General features: G+C 36.4%; 1 protein-coding gene across 5 annotated transcripts in view; it reads right to left on the bottom strand.

Annotated features, from left to right (window-relative positions):
* Positions 1–5549: 5549 nt before the first annotated feature.
* The window catches only part of FUT9 (fucosyltransferase 9), a 103570-nt gene continuing 92292 nt past the window's right edge, over positions 5550–16827 (bottom strand). For all 5 annotated transcript variants that reach the window (XM_042016928.1, XM_042016929.1, XM_042016927.1 and 2 more), the window contains one exon: positions 5550–14708. In XM_042016928.1, the coding sequence (XP_041872862.1) occupies positions 13621–14708 (1088 nt within the window). In that variant the 3' untranslated portion in view covers positions 5550–13620. The remainder of the gene's footprint in view (positions 14709–16827) is intronic.

Raw genomic sequence — 16827 nt, 5'->3', positions numbered from 1 at the left:
CACCGTAGAGAGCTATTATGAGTGCCCTAATTGTGAGAAAAGCTTTAATCAGACATCATGCCTAATTATATGCTAGAGAATCTAACTACAAGACCTGAATTCATAAACTAGGCTTCATTGCTTCCTCTGCTAGAGATTGTTAAAAGGAATATATGTCTGTTAAGAGAATGGGGCTGCTGATAAACTTAGCTGAAAGACTGCTGTGGAGGGGCATTGTTATGTTTGGTAAATAGAGTGAGGAAGAGCACCATATTGTCTGGGTTAAAAAAATGATGGTGAAGTGGGATGTTTTGAGAAACTTTTTAAAACCAGAACGCATTGTGAATCAAAACCCACAGAAGCAATTAGCTTCAGAAGAGATAACAAAGCTTATTAAGCATGTATTCTTCTGTCCACGGGGTGTAGTATCATACAATGGAGACATTACTGCTAGTATTAGAACAATGAAATCAATGCCTTGAAATTAATGTTTCTGGACTTCACAAGCAATTTCAATTATATTATGCTAATATGTTAAATTGGGAAAATAAAATCTATGTAAGACTTCTAGATAACATTAGGGTGCTGAGCTGGTAAATGAATGAAGGGATTTCTCCTATAGTGGGGATAAGTGACTGAGAAACTCTTAAAGGAAGGTAATTGGGAAATGCCTTCAAACTAAGCAATCAGCTATTGGGAGAACAATAAGAAACCACTATAAGACCTGAGAAATCCCCAATAAAGTTCTCCTTGGGGAGGAAGATGGAAAAGAAAATGAAAACTATTTTTGAAATTTTGAAGCTGGCATGACTAAGCATCTCAAGTACTGTATAGATGTCTAGTCACTCAGATTCAGGAATTCCTCTTGACAGCTAGGAATATCAGGGCATGGCAAACCTGTGATGTGGAAAGAAAATGGAATAACAAACTAAAAATGGAGATGGGATGCAACACTGTGGAAGCACATCATGAGCATAAACTTAAGGGAAGAGAAAAGTATTTTCCCTCCTAAGATAAAGAGCAGTGCTCTGACAAGGTGAGATGGACTTCCATGAGAAGGAATGTTCTGGCTTAAGAAACAGATTTCAGAGCAGCAGAACACCTTCAAAAGTAGTTTTAAGCTTAAGTATGAATTGTATGCTCAGATTTGCTGAGAATTGCTAGTTCTGGGTGTCCTGGCCTAGAATGTGTCCTTTCCAGTCAAATCTTCCATATCATGTTGCCAGCAAGTGTATAAAAAAAGGCAGAAGGCTACTACAAAACCAATTGGTAGGAAGAAGACAGCTCTCTCTTCAGTAAGGGTTTTCCAAAACCTTAAATGTTTCCCTGATGACAGGTTATAGTTGTCTTAAAAGAATCGTGCTGAGAGTTTACGAGAAGAATCTTTGAGATGTCTTTATTAATGTGGTGAACTGTAAAAGTACGCATTAATATCCACACCAGGGAGGTGCTCCCAGGTGACTTAGTCACACCTTTCATTATGGATTAAGAAATTTAGAAAAGTGCCTAAGGCCTGTTTTCTGACTAACTTTCATGGGGGATTCTAGAGATTTTCAGAGTTGAAAGGTTTAGCAGATCGCTTCCATAAGTTCCATGGCTCGAAGTGAGCTTGCTTGGCTGCTGGGCCGGTGCTGACAAGGATTTGTATTGTTACACAGCAACGCTGTACAACAGCTGAGCTCGTTCACTCTGCTCATGACTGCAGTGGGCTGTGCAGGCAACGCAGATAGCTCAAGTGTGGTGTTACTCATCAACTCTGCCTCAGTTCTCTAATGCAAAGATGAAAACATGATATTTATACAATAAATTTTACGTAAAAATTAAATATTTTTGTGAAATAAAATATTTATGCAAGGCACCAGTTTTCTTGGAAAATAAAGGCCATAATTCTGCAAACACTTTTACAGATGCTTTACATAAGTGTGAAAAGAATCTCAGAACCATTTAAGCCTACAATTTGCAACATCAAAGGAAAACATTTTTATAGATGCTGAAGGGTCAGATCTATTTCACCAACTCTTTGATCTTCTTGGTTGAATGGGACTGGTGGCAGTGAGAATTATTATCATTATGGTGCACATTCCTGCATATTTTTGCTGATAAGATGGAGTTCATAAACTATGTTTTCACTTACAAATACATATGTGTGCCTTACAAAAAAGGTAAATGATCTATGCCTTGCTATACAGTATGTTTATCTGTAAATGTATTCATCTTGAACACAGACTAAAATTTAATGCATCAGAGACATTTAAAATCACTACAAAGATTAAGGTTTTGATTCTGTAATTTTTGTAAGAGGTTTTGAGTGATCATTTTAAGTGCCATTGCTTACAGAGCTTTTTAATATCAAACAAATGGAAGATAAAAGAATTTTTCAGAAATCTGACATGAAAGACTTGAAAAGTGATGGAAACAAAGAAAGCTGCACTTTTGAACGTATTCTCTTGTTGACCTAGCTCTTATATGGCTAATAGCTAGCCTATAGAATTAATCCTGCACACCAGGCAGTGCTGTCCAGCTCTCAGGAATGCTTGGAGATGCATCTGCACTTTATTATTTCTGGGAAGCTTGTCCAGGGTTCTGGAGAGTTCAGTGGATTCAAATGGTACCCTGCACTTAAGAAGCCAGAAGTGCCAGACAGATCCTAGATGCAGACTCAAGGGCTGTGCTGAGACAGAGCTGATAAACCCTGCTGGACACAAACTGAGCTTGTGCAGGTAGGTAGCACTGTCGTAAATTATTTGGTATGCCTAGATGTATTTGGGTTGCTTTTTCTCCTATTAATCAGAGAGTATCGGATAATTGCCCAAATAATTATCTTGTGCTTTTGGTCTGTGCCCTCAGCATCGCTTGCTGTCTTTGAGCTCAAGACTGGGACTGGTATAACCACATGGTCTTGGATCTGCATTTGAATAAAAGGTTTCAAGGGTAAAACCACCACTCTGGATGTAATTGTTACATCCAGCTGATTGCAGTGCAATATATTTGTTTGACAAGCTGAACTGATTAAAAATCACCCAATTGCCCATGTACCTTGTTACATTTCATTTCAGTGCATTAAACTTAATGTGAATTAAATCTAATTTAGTGACAAGGAAGGGGCAGTGGCATGAGGGTGTAGGGCTCACTGCTTCAAGGTTACAGAGCCTTGTATTTCTAGCTGGAAATAGTTTTTTTATTTAATGTCAAAATGCAGACAGAGAATGTAAAGATATACAGTCGGTGTAGAAGGACAGGGCATGATATGGCTGAGGAAACCACATGGATATAAGGCAGACAGAATGTCAACAAATGTCAGAAACTGTAGTGAGAGGACTGGGCAGCTTAAAAAGCAGAGTGAAGTTCATAACTTGACAGTGTGTATGTCTGAAAGCTGGAAATCAGCCATTAAATGATTGCTCCTGTTGCAGGAATAACATAATTGTGGTATGGCAACAAGTCTGCGACTATATAGAAATTATTTTGAAAGCTTTTGCAACTCTTCCATATTGATTAACCATATCCCACTGAGTATATGTTCTTCACACATGAGAGAACTCAGATGACAGAAGGTAAGAGAAGAATGAAAATGCAGTTGATGATATTTTCCTCATTCAAGAATCCTGTCATAGAAAAATAGACTCCTTTAGGAAAAAGAATAATTTCAGAAAAAATGTGTTAAAATTAGAATGCAATTTCTTGAATTAATTTTATATAGAAATTACTGAAATTTTAAGTTTTTGATTAAAGGCAAGAATTTTGAGAGTGATTTTGATCTTTCATAAAAGCATCAATTAGAACATCACAAAAAACTAATTTTGACTGAAAAAAATTAAGTTAATTTTCCACATTTTAACACAAGCAGTTTTATTTTCTTTCATTTTTCTGATTCATTGTACATAAAAATCAATTGTAATAACAATTGTTATCGAACTGCAAGTCATTAAGTTATTTTTTAATGTGATCTTATACAGGATTAAAGATGAAAACACTCTGAGTAGGTGAGCTGAGTTGGTCTCAGACTCCATTTACTTTTTAAAATTACTTTACATTCTGGAAACTTAGGAATTCAATGCTCCCCTGTACACCTACCTGTAGAAAACTGTTCTGAGGTACCTTAAGCTACTACTAGGTCTATGGTCTAAAGACTTGTTATTCTATCCAAAGGCTTTATTAGAACTAAAATATATGTTGAGATGATATATTTCTTGAAAGCAGGCTTCTGTTTTAGTCTGTGTGAGAACTGACATGAAGTATTTTGTATTTTGAGTGGTGCTAGCCTACTCTCAGGCTCACTGGCAGCACACTTGTTTCAATGAAGTGTTTTGTGCTGAAGTATCAGCCTGTGTAGAGCTCATGAAGAGCTTATTGGTTGTTTCACTGCATGAGGAAGTTGTGCCAACAGCAGCCTTATCACCCAGAGATGTAGTTTCAGCATCTGTAATAGCATCGTATTGCTGGCAGAGTTAGAAACTTGCACACCTTCTCTGCCTGACCCTTTTTTCTTTCAGATTTCACTTCAGTGCTGTGCTCTCAGAAGCATATCATTAAACTGACTGCTTCTGACATTCAGGGTAGACACCAGGCTTTCCAAACACACAAAGCTTTGTTGGCATATCCAAGGGAAGTTTGTGAGAGGAAGTAGAAGTTGATAACTTAAGAAAAAAGGTCTTTTTTAAAGACAGAAAATTGTACATTCTGCCCTAGGTTGAGTTTTTGAAGTGGAATTTGAATGTAAGAATGAGAAAGGGTTGTGTGTGTGTGAGAGTGAAATGTGGCAGGGACTTCTGTCACATGTAGTATTGAAAAGTCTGTCTGTCTCTGTACTTGTCAAGGATGAGTTCAAGATGATGATAAGTTTGCTTTAAGTAAATGTCAAGAATTAAATAAACTTTCAAAGACTGTATCCAAATTAACAAAAGTTTTTTAGCACAGGAGGAAAGTAAATTTGCCTGTCTGATAGAAAGGAAAAGGATTTTTGAAGACCCCTAACCTATTCTTCAATCTGCACAGTAGGCAGATGTAATATTATGTCTTGGATAAAGTGCAACTGCTGCAACCAAATGACCTTTTCTACTGGAAATACTGCATTATTTATTACATTTACTTCAGTGGCAGATATTTCCATTGTTTGCATATATATTTAGAAATAAAACTGACACCATTGCGTTAACTATTTGCTATTTTAGATACAGTTAAGCTCTGCAAATGTAGGTTATTTGTACAGTAGATAAAGCAATGAAATATGGCCATGTAAATTACTATTCCACTCCTCGGAAAAATTTTAAAGATTATTGTTAAAAACAAGGCAAAGTAACCTCAACTGTAGTATCATATTAATTCAGCTGTGCTGGTTGCTGTACATAGCAAACTCATACGACAGTCTGTATGAATTCAGTCTGACCCTGAGCACTCAGAGCAATTTCATGTGCAATCGCTTAAAAAGAACCAAAATTCTGTTTGTGAGATCTCTGCCAGAAGTCGTGGTTATGAGTAGCAACAATCTTCAGATCAGGCTCTTGATGAGAAGTATCACAAGAAGAAAAAGGGTGACATCAGACCTATAAAATAATGATCAAAGACTATAGTACACTTGGAATGTTCTCTTTTTATTTTAAATATATCTATTACAATATTTTGTTAGGCTTATATAGAGCACTATTATTTACATGATTCAGTGTTTATCCTTTAGGGAGAATTCCAGTGCTCAATAAATAAGAGTCAATGAGCTGCTTGTTAACTGTCTTGGAATCAGTGTTCTGAAACATTAATTTCACATAAATGGTGAAAGTCTTTGAAATAATTATGGTTACCTGTAGTTTCATTCGGTAGGTATCTTCAGTCTGCAGGTAAATTATGTTGAAAACTCTAAACATAGTTATAGGTAATCAGAAGAAAGTTCAACGACAACATCATATTAAAAAAAATACCACAGAACATCAGTGGTTGACCTCTACATTTTTCAGATGCATCTCAGGGTGATGGTAGTGTTCAAAGGGAACAAAAAACCAGTTTTTAGTAGACTCCCTGATATAAAATGTCTAGATCATGGGGCAAAATATACAATCACTAATAAATTAAAAATACAGCTTTTTACAAGATCTTTCAACATGGCATCTTAAAATGTGCCTGCAGGTAAGAGTGGTTTCCATTATTTTTATTAAAATTCAATTTCCCGTGGTTAGTCTTTCTTACACATGAATTTATGCATTATATATATATACTATATAAAACACATAAACATCAGTACAAGGAATATCATTAGCTGAGAACATGAAGAGAGGGTTCCTATCAGATCTCACCCAATGTTATGTGTGTAAGTTCAAATGTACAAGAAAGGGACTTTGGTCCTGATCTTGCACTAACACAATACATGTAGTCCCCGTGTTTCTATGTACAGAACTTACCATCTCTGCTGAGATCGTCCCAGTCCTGCCTTGACAACCACCCCATTTTCATGTGACCCATCACAGAAACTGACTTTGAATCAGGACAAACAGCTTGGTTTTTTTCTCCTAATTCTCATTAATGTACCTCGGAGGTCAAATCCATGGCACATTATTTAAGTGACTGAACATCTAAGACGTTCAGCTATGGCACACAGTTTTGTTTCCTCAACATACACAAAGACAGCAGGGAAATGCAGCTCGTAACTACCAGGCATTTATCCTAGAAAATGTAACATTGTCATCATTATTGGACTAGAAACTTATGTTTATTGACAGTGTGCCTATTCTTCAACAAAACAACATTGATTTTTGTAGCACTACAGTTTGGCAAAGAATAGTTTCTGAATTCTCTCTGTTACAGTTTTGAATCTCTGGCACATTTAAGACACTCACCCACCTATTCAAATAATATTTTAAAGCAAAATTAATGTTTGATATAAAATAACAGTTGTGTTGCAAATGTGGAAAAATAGTCTACAAAAAATAAGTATAAAAGTGATCTCAGATTTATGAATATGTTTCATATAAACAAGTCCAGGTGAATAATCTGTGTTAGAAATGGCCCTTCATAGGCTGTGTCACAACAGAACATCACATTTTTCACAGTTTACAATAACACAGTTAGATTCACAATGTGATGACACCTTATATAAGAAAAATAGTATTTTACAAACTATACATTTGTCATCTATTTTTAGATTTTTTTTCCGTTTCTTTTTCAGTTCCTTTTTTATTTTTCCTTTTTTTTAAAATTTTCTTACAAAATAGTGCAAAATTACAGTGCGTTAATAGAAGATTTTGCAAATCCTAATAAAAAGTCCGTATACTTAACTGTTTTGTTCATTCAATGGAAACAGTTTGGCACATTAGGATTTTGTATAGATGGAAAAGCTGCTCACTTGCTTGTTTTCGGTATATCCATTGATTCTTTAAAACATTAAATTGCACCAAGGCAGTTCCCTTTCCAAACTTTTTAATCTCAACTCTTATAATGTGTGTTACAAAGTGGCAAAGAAAATGTAGGTTTTGTAGTTAATTTATTTGCCGAACAGCATATATAAGGCTGGCTTTTCTTATGATATTGTAAAGAAATGGATTGATGGGAACATTTTCCATCTGGTGACTGCTGAAGCACTTATTTATAGTTTCAAGGTTCTATAGGAAATTTACCCCAACTTTTTATAGATATATCTGTTGGTTTACCATATATCTTCCAAATTTTGCTATCAGACATGTTTCTGTATCTGGATCCAAACAGGCTATATCAAAGCAGGGGGATAAAGTTTCATCAAATCCTCTTTTCCACTGGACTAATTAATAATAAAGAATAACAAACAGTTGCTTTTGCTGCCAATTTGCAAGGATTAAATTATTTTCCTGCTAATTATTTACTTAGGAATGTTAACGAGGAGTTCTCCCAAGTATCAATAATTTATTTGTACAGACTGGCACCACACCAAAAAATAAAGCTAATTCTCTTATTACTTGGAACAGTAAAGTTTTCTGCATTATCATAAACAGGCAGAGTATAGGCTACAGAAGTGAGAGTGTCTTAAGCCACCCTGGTGAGTGTGCATTACAGAGGGTGTCAGATGAGTCTCAGCTCAGTTCTTTGCCTTCCTTGGCTGAAAGCAGCAATGAAAAACCTGAGACCACAGAATCATCTACTAGAGGCTGCCAAACAGTGGTCTGAACCAACTGACTCGTAATTCAGGCTGTTAACCTGGGGGTGAGAGGCTCTCTGCCACATGAGCGATCTCTGAACTATTCACTGTACAGAGACTTGTTTTCAATTAATTGTGTAGAGAATATGGTGACACAAAAGATTGCCAATTAATTACCTTTGCAATAGAGTAATGGGGTTACTCCATTTCAGAACTCCAGTTTCTCCAGTATGAAAACTGCAGGATAATGTCTCTAGGCCAAGTTATTTCTCACGAGTTGATGGTTTTATCATCTGTATCACTCTGTAGCAATAGTACCATGAATTAAAATTACCACTGCATGGTTTATTTAATCAATTTATTGGTATTTCTGTACCTTTTATGAGAATATCTAACCAGTATGCTTTTTACATTGATTCTCTAAATGTAGAATTGGCCATAGCACTATAACTAGATATTCAAATATTAGAAGGGAAACATCCATGAATAAGACAGGGATTTTTTTACCCAAGCCGTTTCACCCTTGGCTCAATCCTTTGTTACTAGCATAGGAATCTCCCAAATCACTTGCTAGCTCTGGTAGAAGAATTGCCCAAGCAAGAAGCAGACAATAAGATGAAATACCTATCTTCTATAAATCATATTGATTGATTTCTAACATTTTAAAATCACTTTTATTAAAAACAAAAAAAAAAAGCCAAAACAGAACTGTCAGCCAAAATTAATGAAAAAGCCCACCAGCTGGTAGGCATACAAATACTTCCCCTGGACTCTCTTCTCAACAACATTCTAGTTTTGACCAAGGAAACACGTAAGTATTTGTTTGAATTTCACTGCTGGTTTAAATAGGTCAGAAGCTTCCTTGTCAGCCTACACATAGACACTTCTTTTTCCCACTTTGCACACACAGTGATTACTCACAGGCTCACCTAGAATGAACCAAATACTTTCCTCAGAGGAAAATCAGGTATATGGCTGAGGCTGACCCTCTCTAGGGCACATTGAGTCCAGATTTTAGGACATGACCAGGTTTTATGTTTTCATCCTCACAGTCCTCGAAATACTATCGCAGCATCCTCAGCCACTCTGGCTTCTTTATGTCACATGGAAGTACAGTGACCCTGCATAGCATGGGCAGGCTGTAAGTTGAGGTGCTGTGCTCAGGCTGCATATAGTATGGTGAAGCAGAAGAGTTGGGCCAAGATTTATTGGTTAAGACAGCAAATCAGAATGAATCCAAGATTTTCAGTGTGGACTACTCACTTACTACTCAGCCAGTCCACTCACTATGGACATGATGCAAAAGAGGCCACACAAATTGGTCTCTGATGTCTATAGCCCACACTCTTTGGCACAATTCCTAAAGGCAATGAAAACATATTCACTAAAGCCCCAGTGCATTAAAACATTAAAGATGCTCTTAAAATTAACCACATGCTTAAGTCTCATGGTCATCTGCATACTCTTATGGTCCTTTTGAATCATGTCCAGAAAGTGATGCTGCATGAGGACTTATAAATCAAAAAAGAAAATAAGAATAAAGGTCCTTGAATTTAGATAAGAAATATGATTATTTTACTGACAGACTTCTTTCTTCCCCTGAATGTTATTTTGCATCTAATAAAAAAGATAATACAAGGCCAACAAGAGTCCCATTCTTGAATAATCAGAAACAGTTATTGGTTGTTTAACTGAAGCTTGCCTGTTTAGAGATGGGAGAAAATTACGTGATTTTTTAAAGCCTATTTTGAGAAACAAACACGAGTATCTAGAGAGAGAAAGTAGTTCTGTATTGTGTTCAGTGGTGTCAATTTCCCATATCTTTCTCAGCCTGCATGAACTCTACAAATCCCCACATTCATGCTTTTTCAGTGCAACTTTAATTTTATTTGATCTGTTTCTTAAAAGACAGGTATGTTGCTGGATGTCTCACACTTTCTGTGGGCCTCAGTCTGCTTGCTCACTGTGACTATAGACCTATGGGAAGAGGCACTCAAAGAAACTGGCAACAGGATTCACTAAGGAATGGAGATCTCATACTAAGCAAGAGCTGCTGTGGACATTGTCTATGGAATGAAAGGAAAACTGCTTTAGAAGGATCTGCTGCCAGTTTTGTCTGATACCTGTTCACATTCAGTGGGGTAGCAATGCATGTGCTGTTAGTATTTTATCTGGTTTGGGTCTTACTTTCCACACTGAGAAAGGCAGTAATGTTGATAGCTCAGTGCATGACAGAGAGCCTAAAAACATCCAGAGTAAGCCATTGTAAAAGAATGGTAATTACTCTCTGTCTTCACTGCCTGATTAGTTAGCTTGTGAGAAGTGCAACTCAAGACTGTTGTGGGCTGGCAAACAAAATAAACAGAATGTCTGAAACATATTTGTTGAGAAAATAGAACTGGTGTGATTTCCCATCTTCTAGTTCTCTTTTCTGGTGCAATTATCTTCTTTTGCCAGTGGTACCAAAGCATAATACCTATTTTGTCTAGTCCCATGTAATTTACCCTTCCACAGTTGGTTGAGTTTGCTCATTGTCTTTCACAGTGATTTGCTATTTGAGTCTGTTTGTGCTTGTTGTTCATGTAGAGTAGATCACAAAAAAAGCACAGACCTCACAATGCTGAATGTCATATACAGACTGGAAGCAAACTAAGGTGAGTTAGGTGTGTAGGTCTAGGTAGGCAGTCTTTATGCATGCATGGAGCACAGATGTTTTATATCCACTGCATCACATCATTTACTACACAGGCTGGACACGCCCAAAAATGCTTCATCTTCTGTCAACAAAGATCTTTATATCCAGAACTGCTTAAGGCCTGATACCTGCAGATCACCTTAAAATCTTCATAAAAAATTGGCTCAATTTCGTTCCAGCCCTTACTCTTCAAGAATGTCAGTGAGGCATTAGAGTCATGTATATTTTTTAGGATTTGGTAATGATTCTTATGCATAATTATGGATTAGATTTCTCTCCTGCTTTGTTTATCTTCAAAGCAATTTTAGCATGTTTAGCAATGTTTCCTGAATGAAATACATACAAGCCTTGTGTGGAGCTTCTCTGAAGAGAACAACACTCTTTCCAGCAGTTCCATCAAAAGACTTTCACATTTCTTAAAATTCAGCCTAAGATTAGCCATGCTGACTGGATCCTGTGCTTACAGAGGTAAAGACATTACTTACAGGATTAAAATTCAGTGTATATTTAAAACTTTCCTGTGTATCCACTGACCAATATTTGCAGTAACAATACATATATCTTATATATGCTTGCTCATTATTACTATAAGGACTTGCTGCTGAGAAACCAGTCTGATTCGACCTAAGGCCTTCTAACACACAGCACAACTCACAATCTGAAACGAGGAATGAAATGAAGGACTGTGCACATTCACCTTCCACTGAGATCATTGCAAAGAACTTCCAAATTCCAGCACTGAGGGAATCAGGTCATCGAGCCAATCCAGCAGTATGTTCAGTCACTGAGAATTTCACAGTCCTGAAAACAAAATGTTATGATGTCCTGTAGGACAGACTGTAAGCCATAGCCACTTGCCTTCAAAACGATAAAACACTACTGACATTACATCCATGTCAGAAGCTTGTTTTTAGAAGACTCAGTTTTGTTGTATTGCATGAATTTTCAAGGTAAGCTCATCTTACTGCATACTAGAATGCTGGTGAGTTTAGGTGATTCACAGTATATTGAAAGTTAGCTGGATCAGAATACAGCTTTTGAAACCATAGGGAGAGCAGAAGTGATTCTGTAACTTTTCTGTGGGGTTTTGGGTTCTAGAAATTTACCTATTACTCTTATAGCCTTCTGGATTTCTATTCCAGCCTGGAATAAAAAGAAAATAAAAATCTGACACGTCACCTTATCTTTTGCTAAATATTTATCTCTCATTTCCTTACTTAAGAAACATGGTTGTCTGCAAATTTAATCTTACTTACTTGATTGATTACTTTGCTTGATCATGGTCTTATACATCTTATAAGCTGAAGTCTTTCCAGTTTAACTTTTTTCTTTTTTACAGTAGCAGGTGTGATTTGTAGCACTCTGACCTGAAAATCCAAGCTGATTGGCTTCCATTTGACACCAAAACATATCCATACATTTATGTCATTAAAAAACCTTGTATATATGAATATATATGGCAATCAGAAATTTGTCTTAGCTGAAAGAAAGAAGTAGTAAAATCAAATGACACATGTTTACAGCAGACATTTTTAACAATTATGCAAATCATCACAATTTTGTATTTGCTATTAGAGCAAATTTAATACTTAAAAATCTACTTATGTTATCAAATATTGATAGCAATTGTTGCTCTGAAGAGTGCATTTTTAATATCTGTCACATAAAATATTTTCAAATCCCAAAATTCATTAGATTAATAAGTTGGAAGGTTATATGTCAGCCTGATAGCTTATTTACTGAATTTCAGCATATTTCTTTCAGAAAATTGACTGTTTAGTAATTTTTTCCCCACACTTAGCATCATAACATCAATTTGTCCAGCTACAGTTAAAATTCAACAGATCTTGACAGAATTGGGGGAAAATTCACTATTATTCAAGAAATTATATGAGAGAGCTTTCTAAAATTTCTCAGCAAACTACTTCTAAAAATCCATCATTACCAGTTGAATTCAGTGCATGAGGCTGATGTAATCAAACACCTTTGTTAAAATCTGTTTATCTCTGTATCAGTGTAACACCACTTAGAGCCCTGGTTCAGGTTAACAATACTTGAGACACATTGAGGGCTAAGGGTGTGCTACATTTGAATACACTCAAAATTTGGATGAATCTGGACTCTGGTCACCAGGATTGGTCGTCTTCTCTAAATACGACTTCTTTTTTCTTCACAGGGTAAAAAACAACATAATGGAACAATTTGGGAAACATGTTTAGAAACAAAGACTGTCTGCTATTCTAATACGTTTAAAAAACTATAATTCTATGTTCATTACCCTTAAAAAGGGTGCAACTAATTACACTTCCATAATGTTAGGTATTGTACTTTACTGTGCTCATAAAATGCAAGATGAACATATGAAACTTTGCTGTCTTTTGAAGTATTACACACATTTTAGTCTGGAGCAACAAATTATATTCTTAAAGTTTTCTCTGACATTTAAAAATTTTTTCCTTATTTTCCAAATAGGTTAAACAATAGGGATATAATGTTAAAAATAAAAAACAATTGTTAAAAATGACTACTTCAAGTATAAGACTGGGATGTGTATCACAGAAAATGTGGAAAATCTTGTTTTAAATTTATAATAAGCAATCAAATATTCTTCAGTGTACATAATTAGTACCTCTATTATAATTTGAAACTGAGTACTGATGACTGCTGCTGCTGATCTTTTAAAATCTCTTACAAAATATAAATAGGATAGCCCGGAGAAAATAGCTGATAAACCATGACATGAGATTCTCTTTTCCTTCCTTTTTTCTTCTTTTCCTTTCCTCTCCACTTGGACTGAAGTCCTTTCTGGCTTCTTAAAAAAAGTGCACGCGCGCACACACACACACACAAATTAATTCCAAAACCATTTTTCGAGATTTCCAATGGACTTGTATTCCTGGTGTCTTTTCACATGATCACAAGCAAGACATGCATGTGATTCCCAGAACCTAGGAAGATGCACTGAAAAATCCTTCTTCCAGTTGAAATAACTAAGATACATCTTGTTATTTTTGTCAAGCATCAGAAGATATTCTGCCAGCTCTCTGGGGGAGAGAAAATCTTCCACATGTATGAAAGAGTCTGCTGGAATGTAATTCTCATAATTTTCTCTGGAAGGGCCCAGTACAACGGGTACTGATCCAGCCAGAAGAGCATTGTAAAGTTTCTCAGTAATGTAATCTTTGTGGATTGAATTTTCAAAGGAAAGGTAGAATTTGCACGTGGAGATAGTAGGAATCAAGTTTTTGTCGTTGACGTAGTCTCCGAAGGCTTGTCCGTAGGTGTGGATTTCAATGTATTTGCTGAGCTCGTTGTAATACTTGACTCGAGCGTGCTCAGGGTTCCAGTTACTTACAACCCAACAGACCAAGTTTTCCTTACTTGGTACTTCAAATGCGAAGGAACTCGTACCAACCATCATGAAGCCATAAGGCACCTGGATATCTGAATCACGCCGGTAAGTCAGGGTCAGGTTAAAAAGGTGTTCAATGCCACTCTTTTGTGGAGTATGAGTTGGAGACTCCAAGTTCATCCAAATCCACTTCTGGAAGGGTGGTCTGGCTTGCTGAGGTAAATTAGCCAGATCCCAGCTAATGTCTCTGTGATGAATGAGAACAGCATGGGATCTGTTATATAGCGAGCGGTCAATAGTCAGATGGCACCCAGGGATATTGAACATAGTTTGGCAGGATGTTAGATCGAATGTCTGACCAAAAGGCCAAACCCAGATCAAAACAGTAGTTTCATTGAGATTATCAGTTTTGGAAGAAAAGAAGTTCTTCATCTTCAACACTGAACTGGCTGATTCTATAGGACCAGAAATCCAGCTATTTGTTGGTTTGATATAAATTAATATAAATGCCATGAAACAACCAAGGATAATGAAGATAATAAAAAATGGCCGGAAAATTCCTTTAGATGTCGATGTCATAATTTGCTCTGAGAAAAAAAAAAACAGAGGAAGAGAAAGAGAGAAAATAATATCAGGTATTAAATTACATATATATGTCCTGTTAAAACAATCAGACATCATAATGGATAGAGCATCAATAGCACTGAGCTGCAACCTCAGAAATTTCCTTTGAATGGGGAGGGCATGGGTTCCTGAACACTAGGACGAAGTGACAATATTTGTCTTCTTCACATTAAAAGCTCACTGACAAATTAAGAGAAGGATTTTAATATGTCTCATACTTGGTGTGAATCAGCATATACTGAGAAGTTTTTTTGCTTAGAACCTAGGCCAAGCATTTGGAACACACAAGACAGACAAAATTACCCTTTGATTCTATCCTCGTGACTGTCTAAAGTATAACATGCTGCAGATTTGTTCCATTCACATTTGTTCAAAAACTAGTTCATGTCTCTTGGCTACATAGGGATGAACATTCATGCCTTCTCTAGAGGACTCCTAAAAACCTAGGGGAGGAAAGCACCAATAGAGGGTTTCCTTATGCAGCCACATATTTAGTATATTTCCAACATAAAGAAAAATAAAGACAAATGAATATAAAATATATCCTTATGCATTTCATTATGTTTTTATATGTTAAGAATTAGGAAAAGTAGAGATAGCTGCCTCATTGTGAGGTATCCTTTATTTTTCCATAATAGGGGAAATAGGGCTGAGGAGTCCATATAGCCTCCTTTGTCCTTGCTCTAATTGTTTCCTCCTGAGAGAAGTGATCAATCTCTTCCCAGAACTACTCTTCCATATGGTTCCTGAGAAACTTAACAAAGTTATGGGTTGCTAATTGCTAACCTTTGATCCTGAATGTAGCCCTAGAATTCACAGATGTTCTAAACCTGAAAACAGTTAACCATGGAGCACTATGACACACAAAGGAAAAGGAGGGGAGGTCAGTTACCAGAAGGAAGTGTTCTGAATAAACTGGCCCACTGTAGATTCTACAGTGAGTTACAATTACTATAAAATTTGTCTGGTTTTCTTTTTCTGTACATTTTCCAATTATTTTTGTTCTGTTATCTTGACTAGATAGCCCCACAAAAAAAATTATAAAAATCCCACCTCTATAAATAGAAAAATATATAATATTGTATGTATGTGTGTGTGTATATATATATGTGTATATATAAATATAAAAATTAATTACATTGGCTTCTTTTAGCCTATGTTGATTGTTGCTGGAAAATATGTCTAGAAGGAAGGCTATGACCTATGAGAGCCAAAGACTGTTTCCTTGCCTTACTGAAGGGAGAGCAAGAATGGGATCTCTAAGGAAGAAGGGATTTAGGTTGAGCAGCTCTAGGAGATGAAGCTCAATGAAAAAAAAGATGCTGAACTGATATTCATGTAAAGCTGTTCTTTGTTTCTGTGCTATTGAAAGCAATACACAGAATAGGTATAACTTATCACTGAACGGATAGCACGAGCTGAGTTTGGACAATAGATTGGGAAACATGTCTGTTCACAGGGGCTGATCATTTTCTAGGGATTGAAAAGGATGATGAAAAATTAGAAAAGGATTTTAACATTGTGTCTTGTAAAGTAATCACCCTCCAGTTAAAAGCCCTTTGACTCAAGTATCTCTGATAAGGATTATTTTACACTAAGCTCGTCTGCTAATAACAAACCCCTGCATCACCACATGACAATTCTTTTTACATAGGGAGTGACCAGATATTATGTATTCTGTTCTCTGCTTGAAATTCTAGCTTGTCCAAGGTGTTGCATTTGTGTGGGAAGCTTCTGAATTGTAGAGCCAATATGAGGATAATCACCTGTGGTCTGTGCCCCAAGTACCAAAAGTAACCTCTGACTGTGTTAAACAGGTGAGTTTACCTACTTTTGTCTCTTCTGGGTTGATTTCCTCTCCTGGCTTTGCTGCCCTGTGAACTCATGTCTCCCTTCTTGATCTGGGATCATGGTTCTTAGATTTTGTGTTTTACCAAAACACTAGCCTACATCCAGGCTAGCTACATCCTGGCCATATAGTCCTTTATAGTCCTGCATCCTTTGGATTCAGAGAACTAATTGTCCATTATGCAGATGCAGAGATCCGTTAGATCTATTGGCATCACTGGCATGTTTCACTCT

The sequence above is a fragment of the Corvus kubaryi genome, unplaced genomic scaffold (genome assembly GCF_017639235.1).
Source record: "Corvus kubaryi isolate FWS band 111438036 unplaced genomic scaffold, C.kubaryi_AGA036_p1.0 split3-73, whole genome shotgun sequence".
Classification (NCBI taxonomy): domain Eukaryota; kingdom Metazoa; phylum Chordata; class Aves; order Passeriformes; family Corvidae; genus Corvus; species Corvus kubaryi.
The sequence above is the reverse complement of the archived record's forward strand: the minus strand, read 5'-3'. Positions and strand labels throughout refer to the sequence as shown.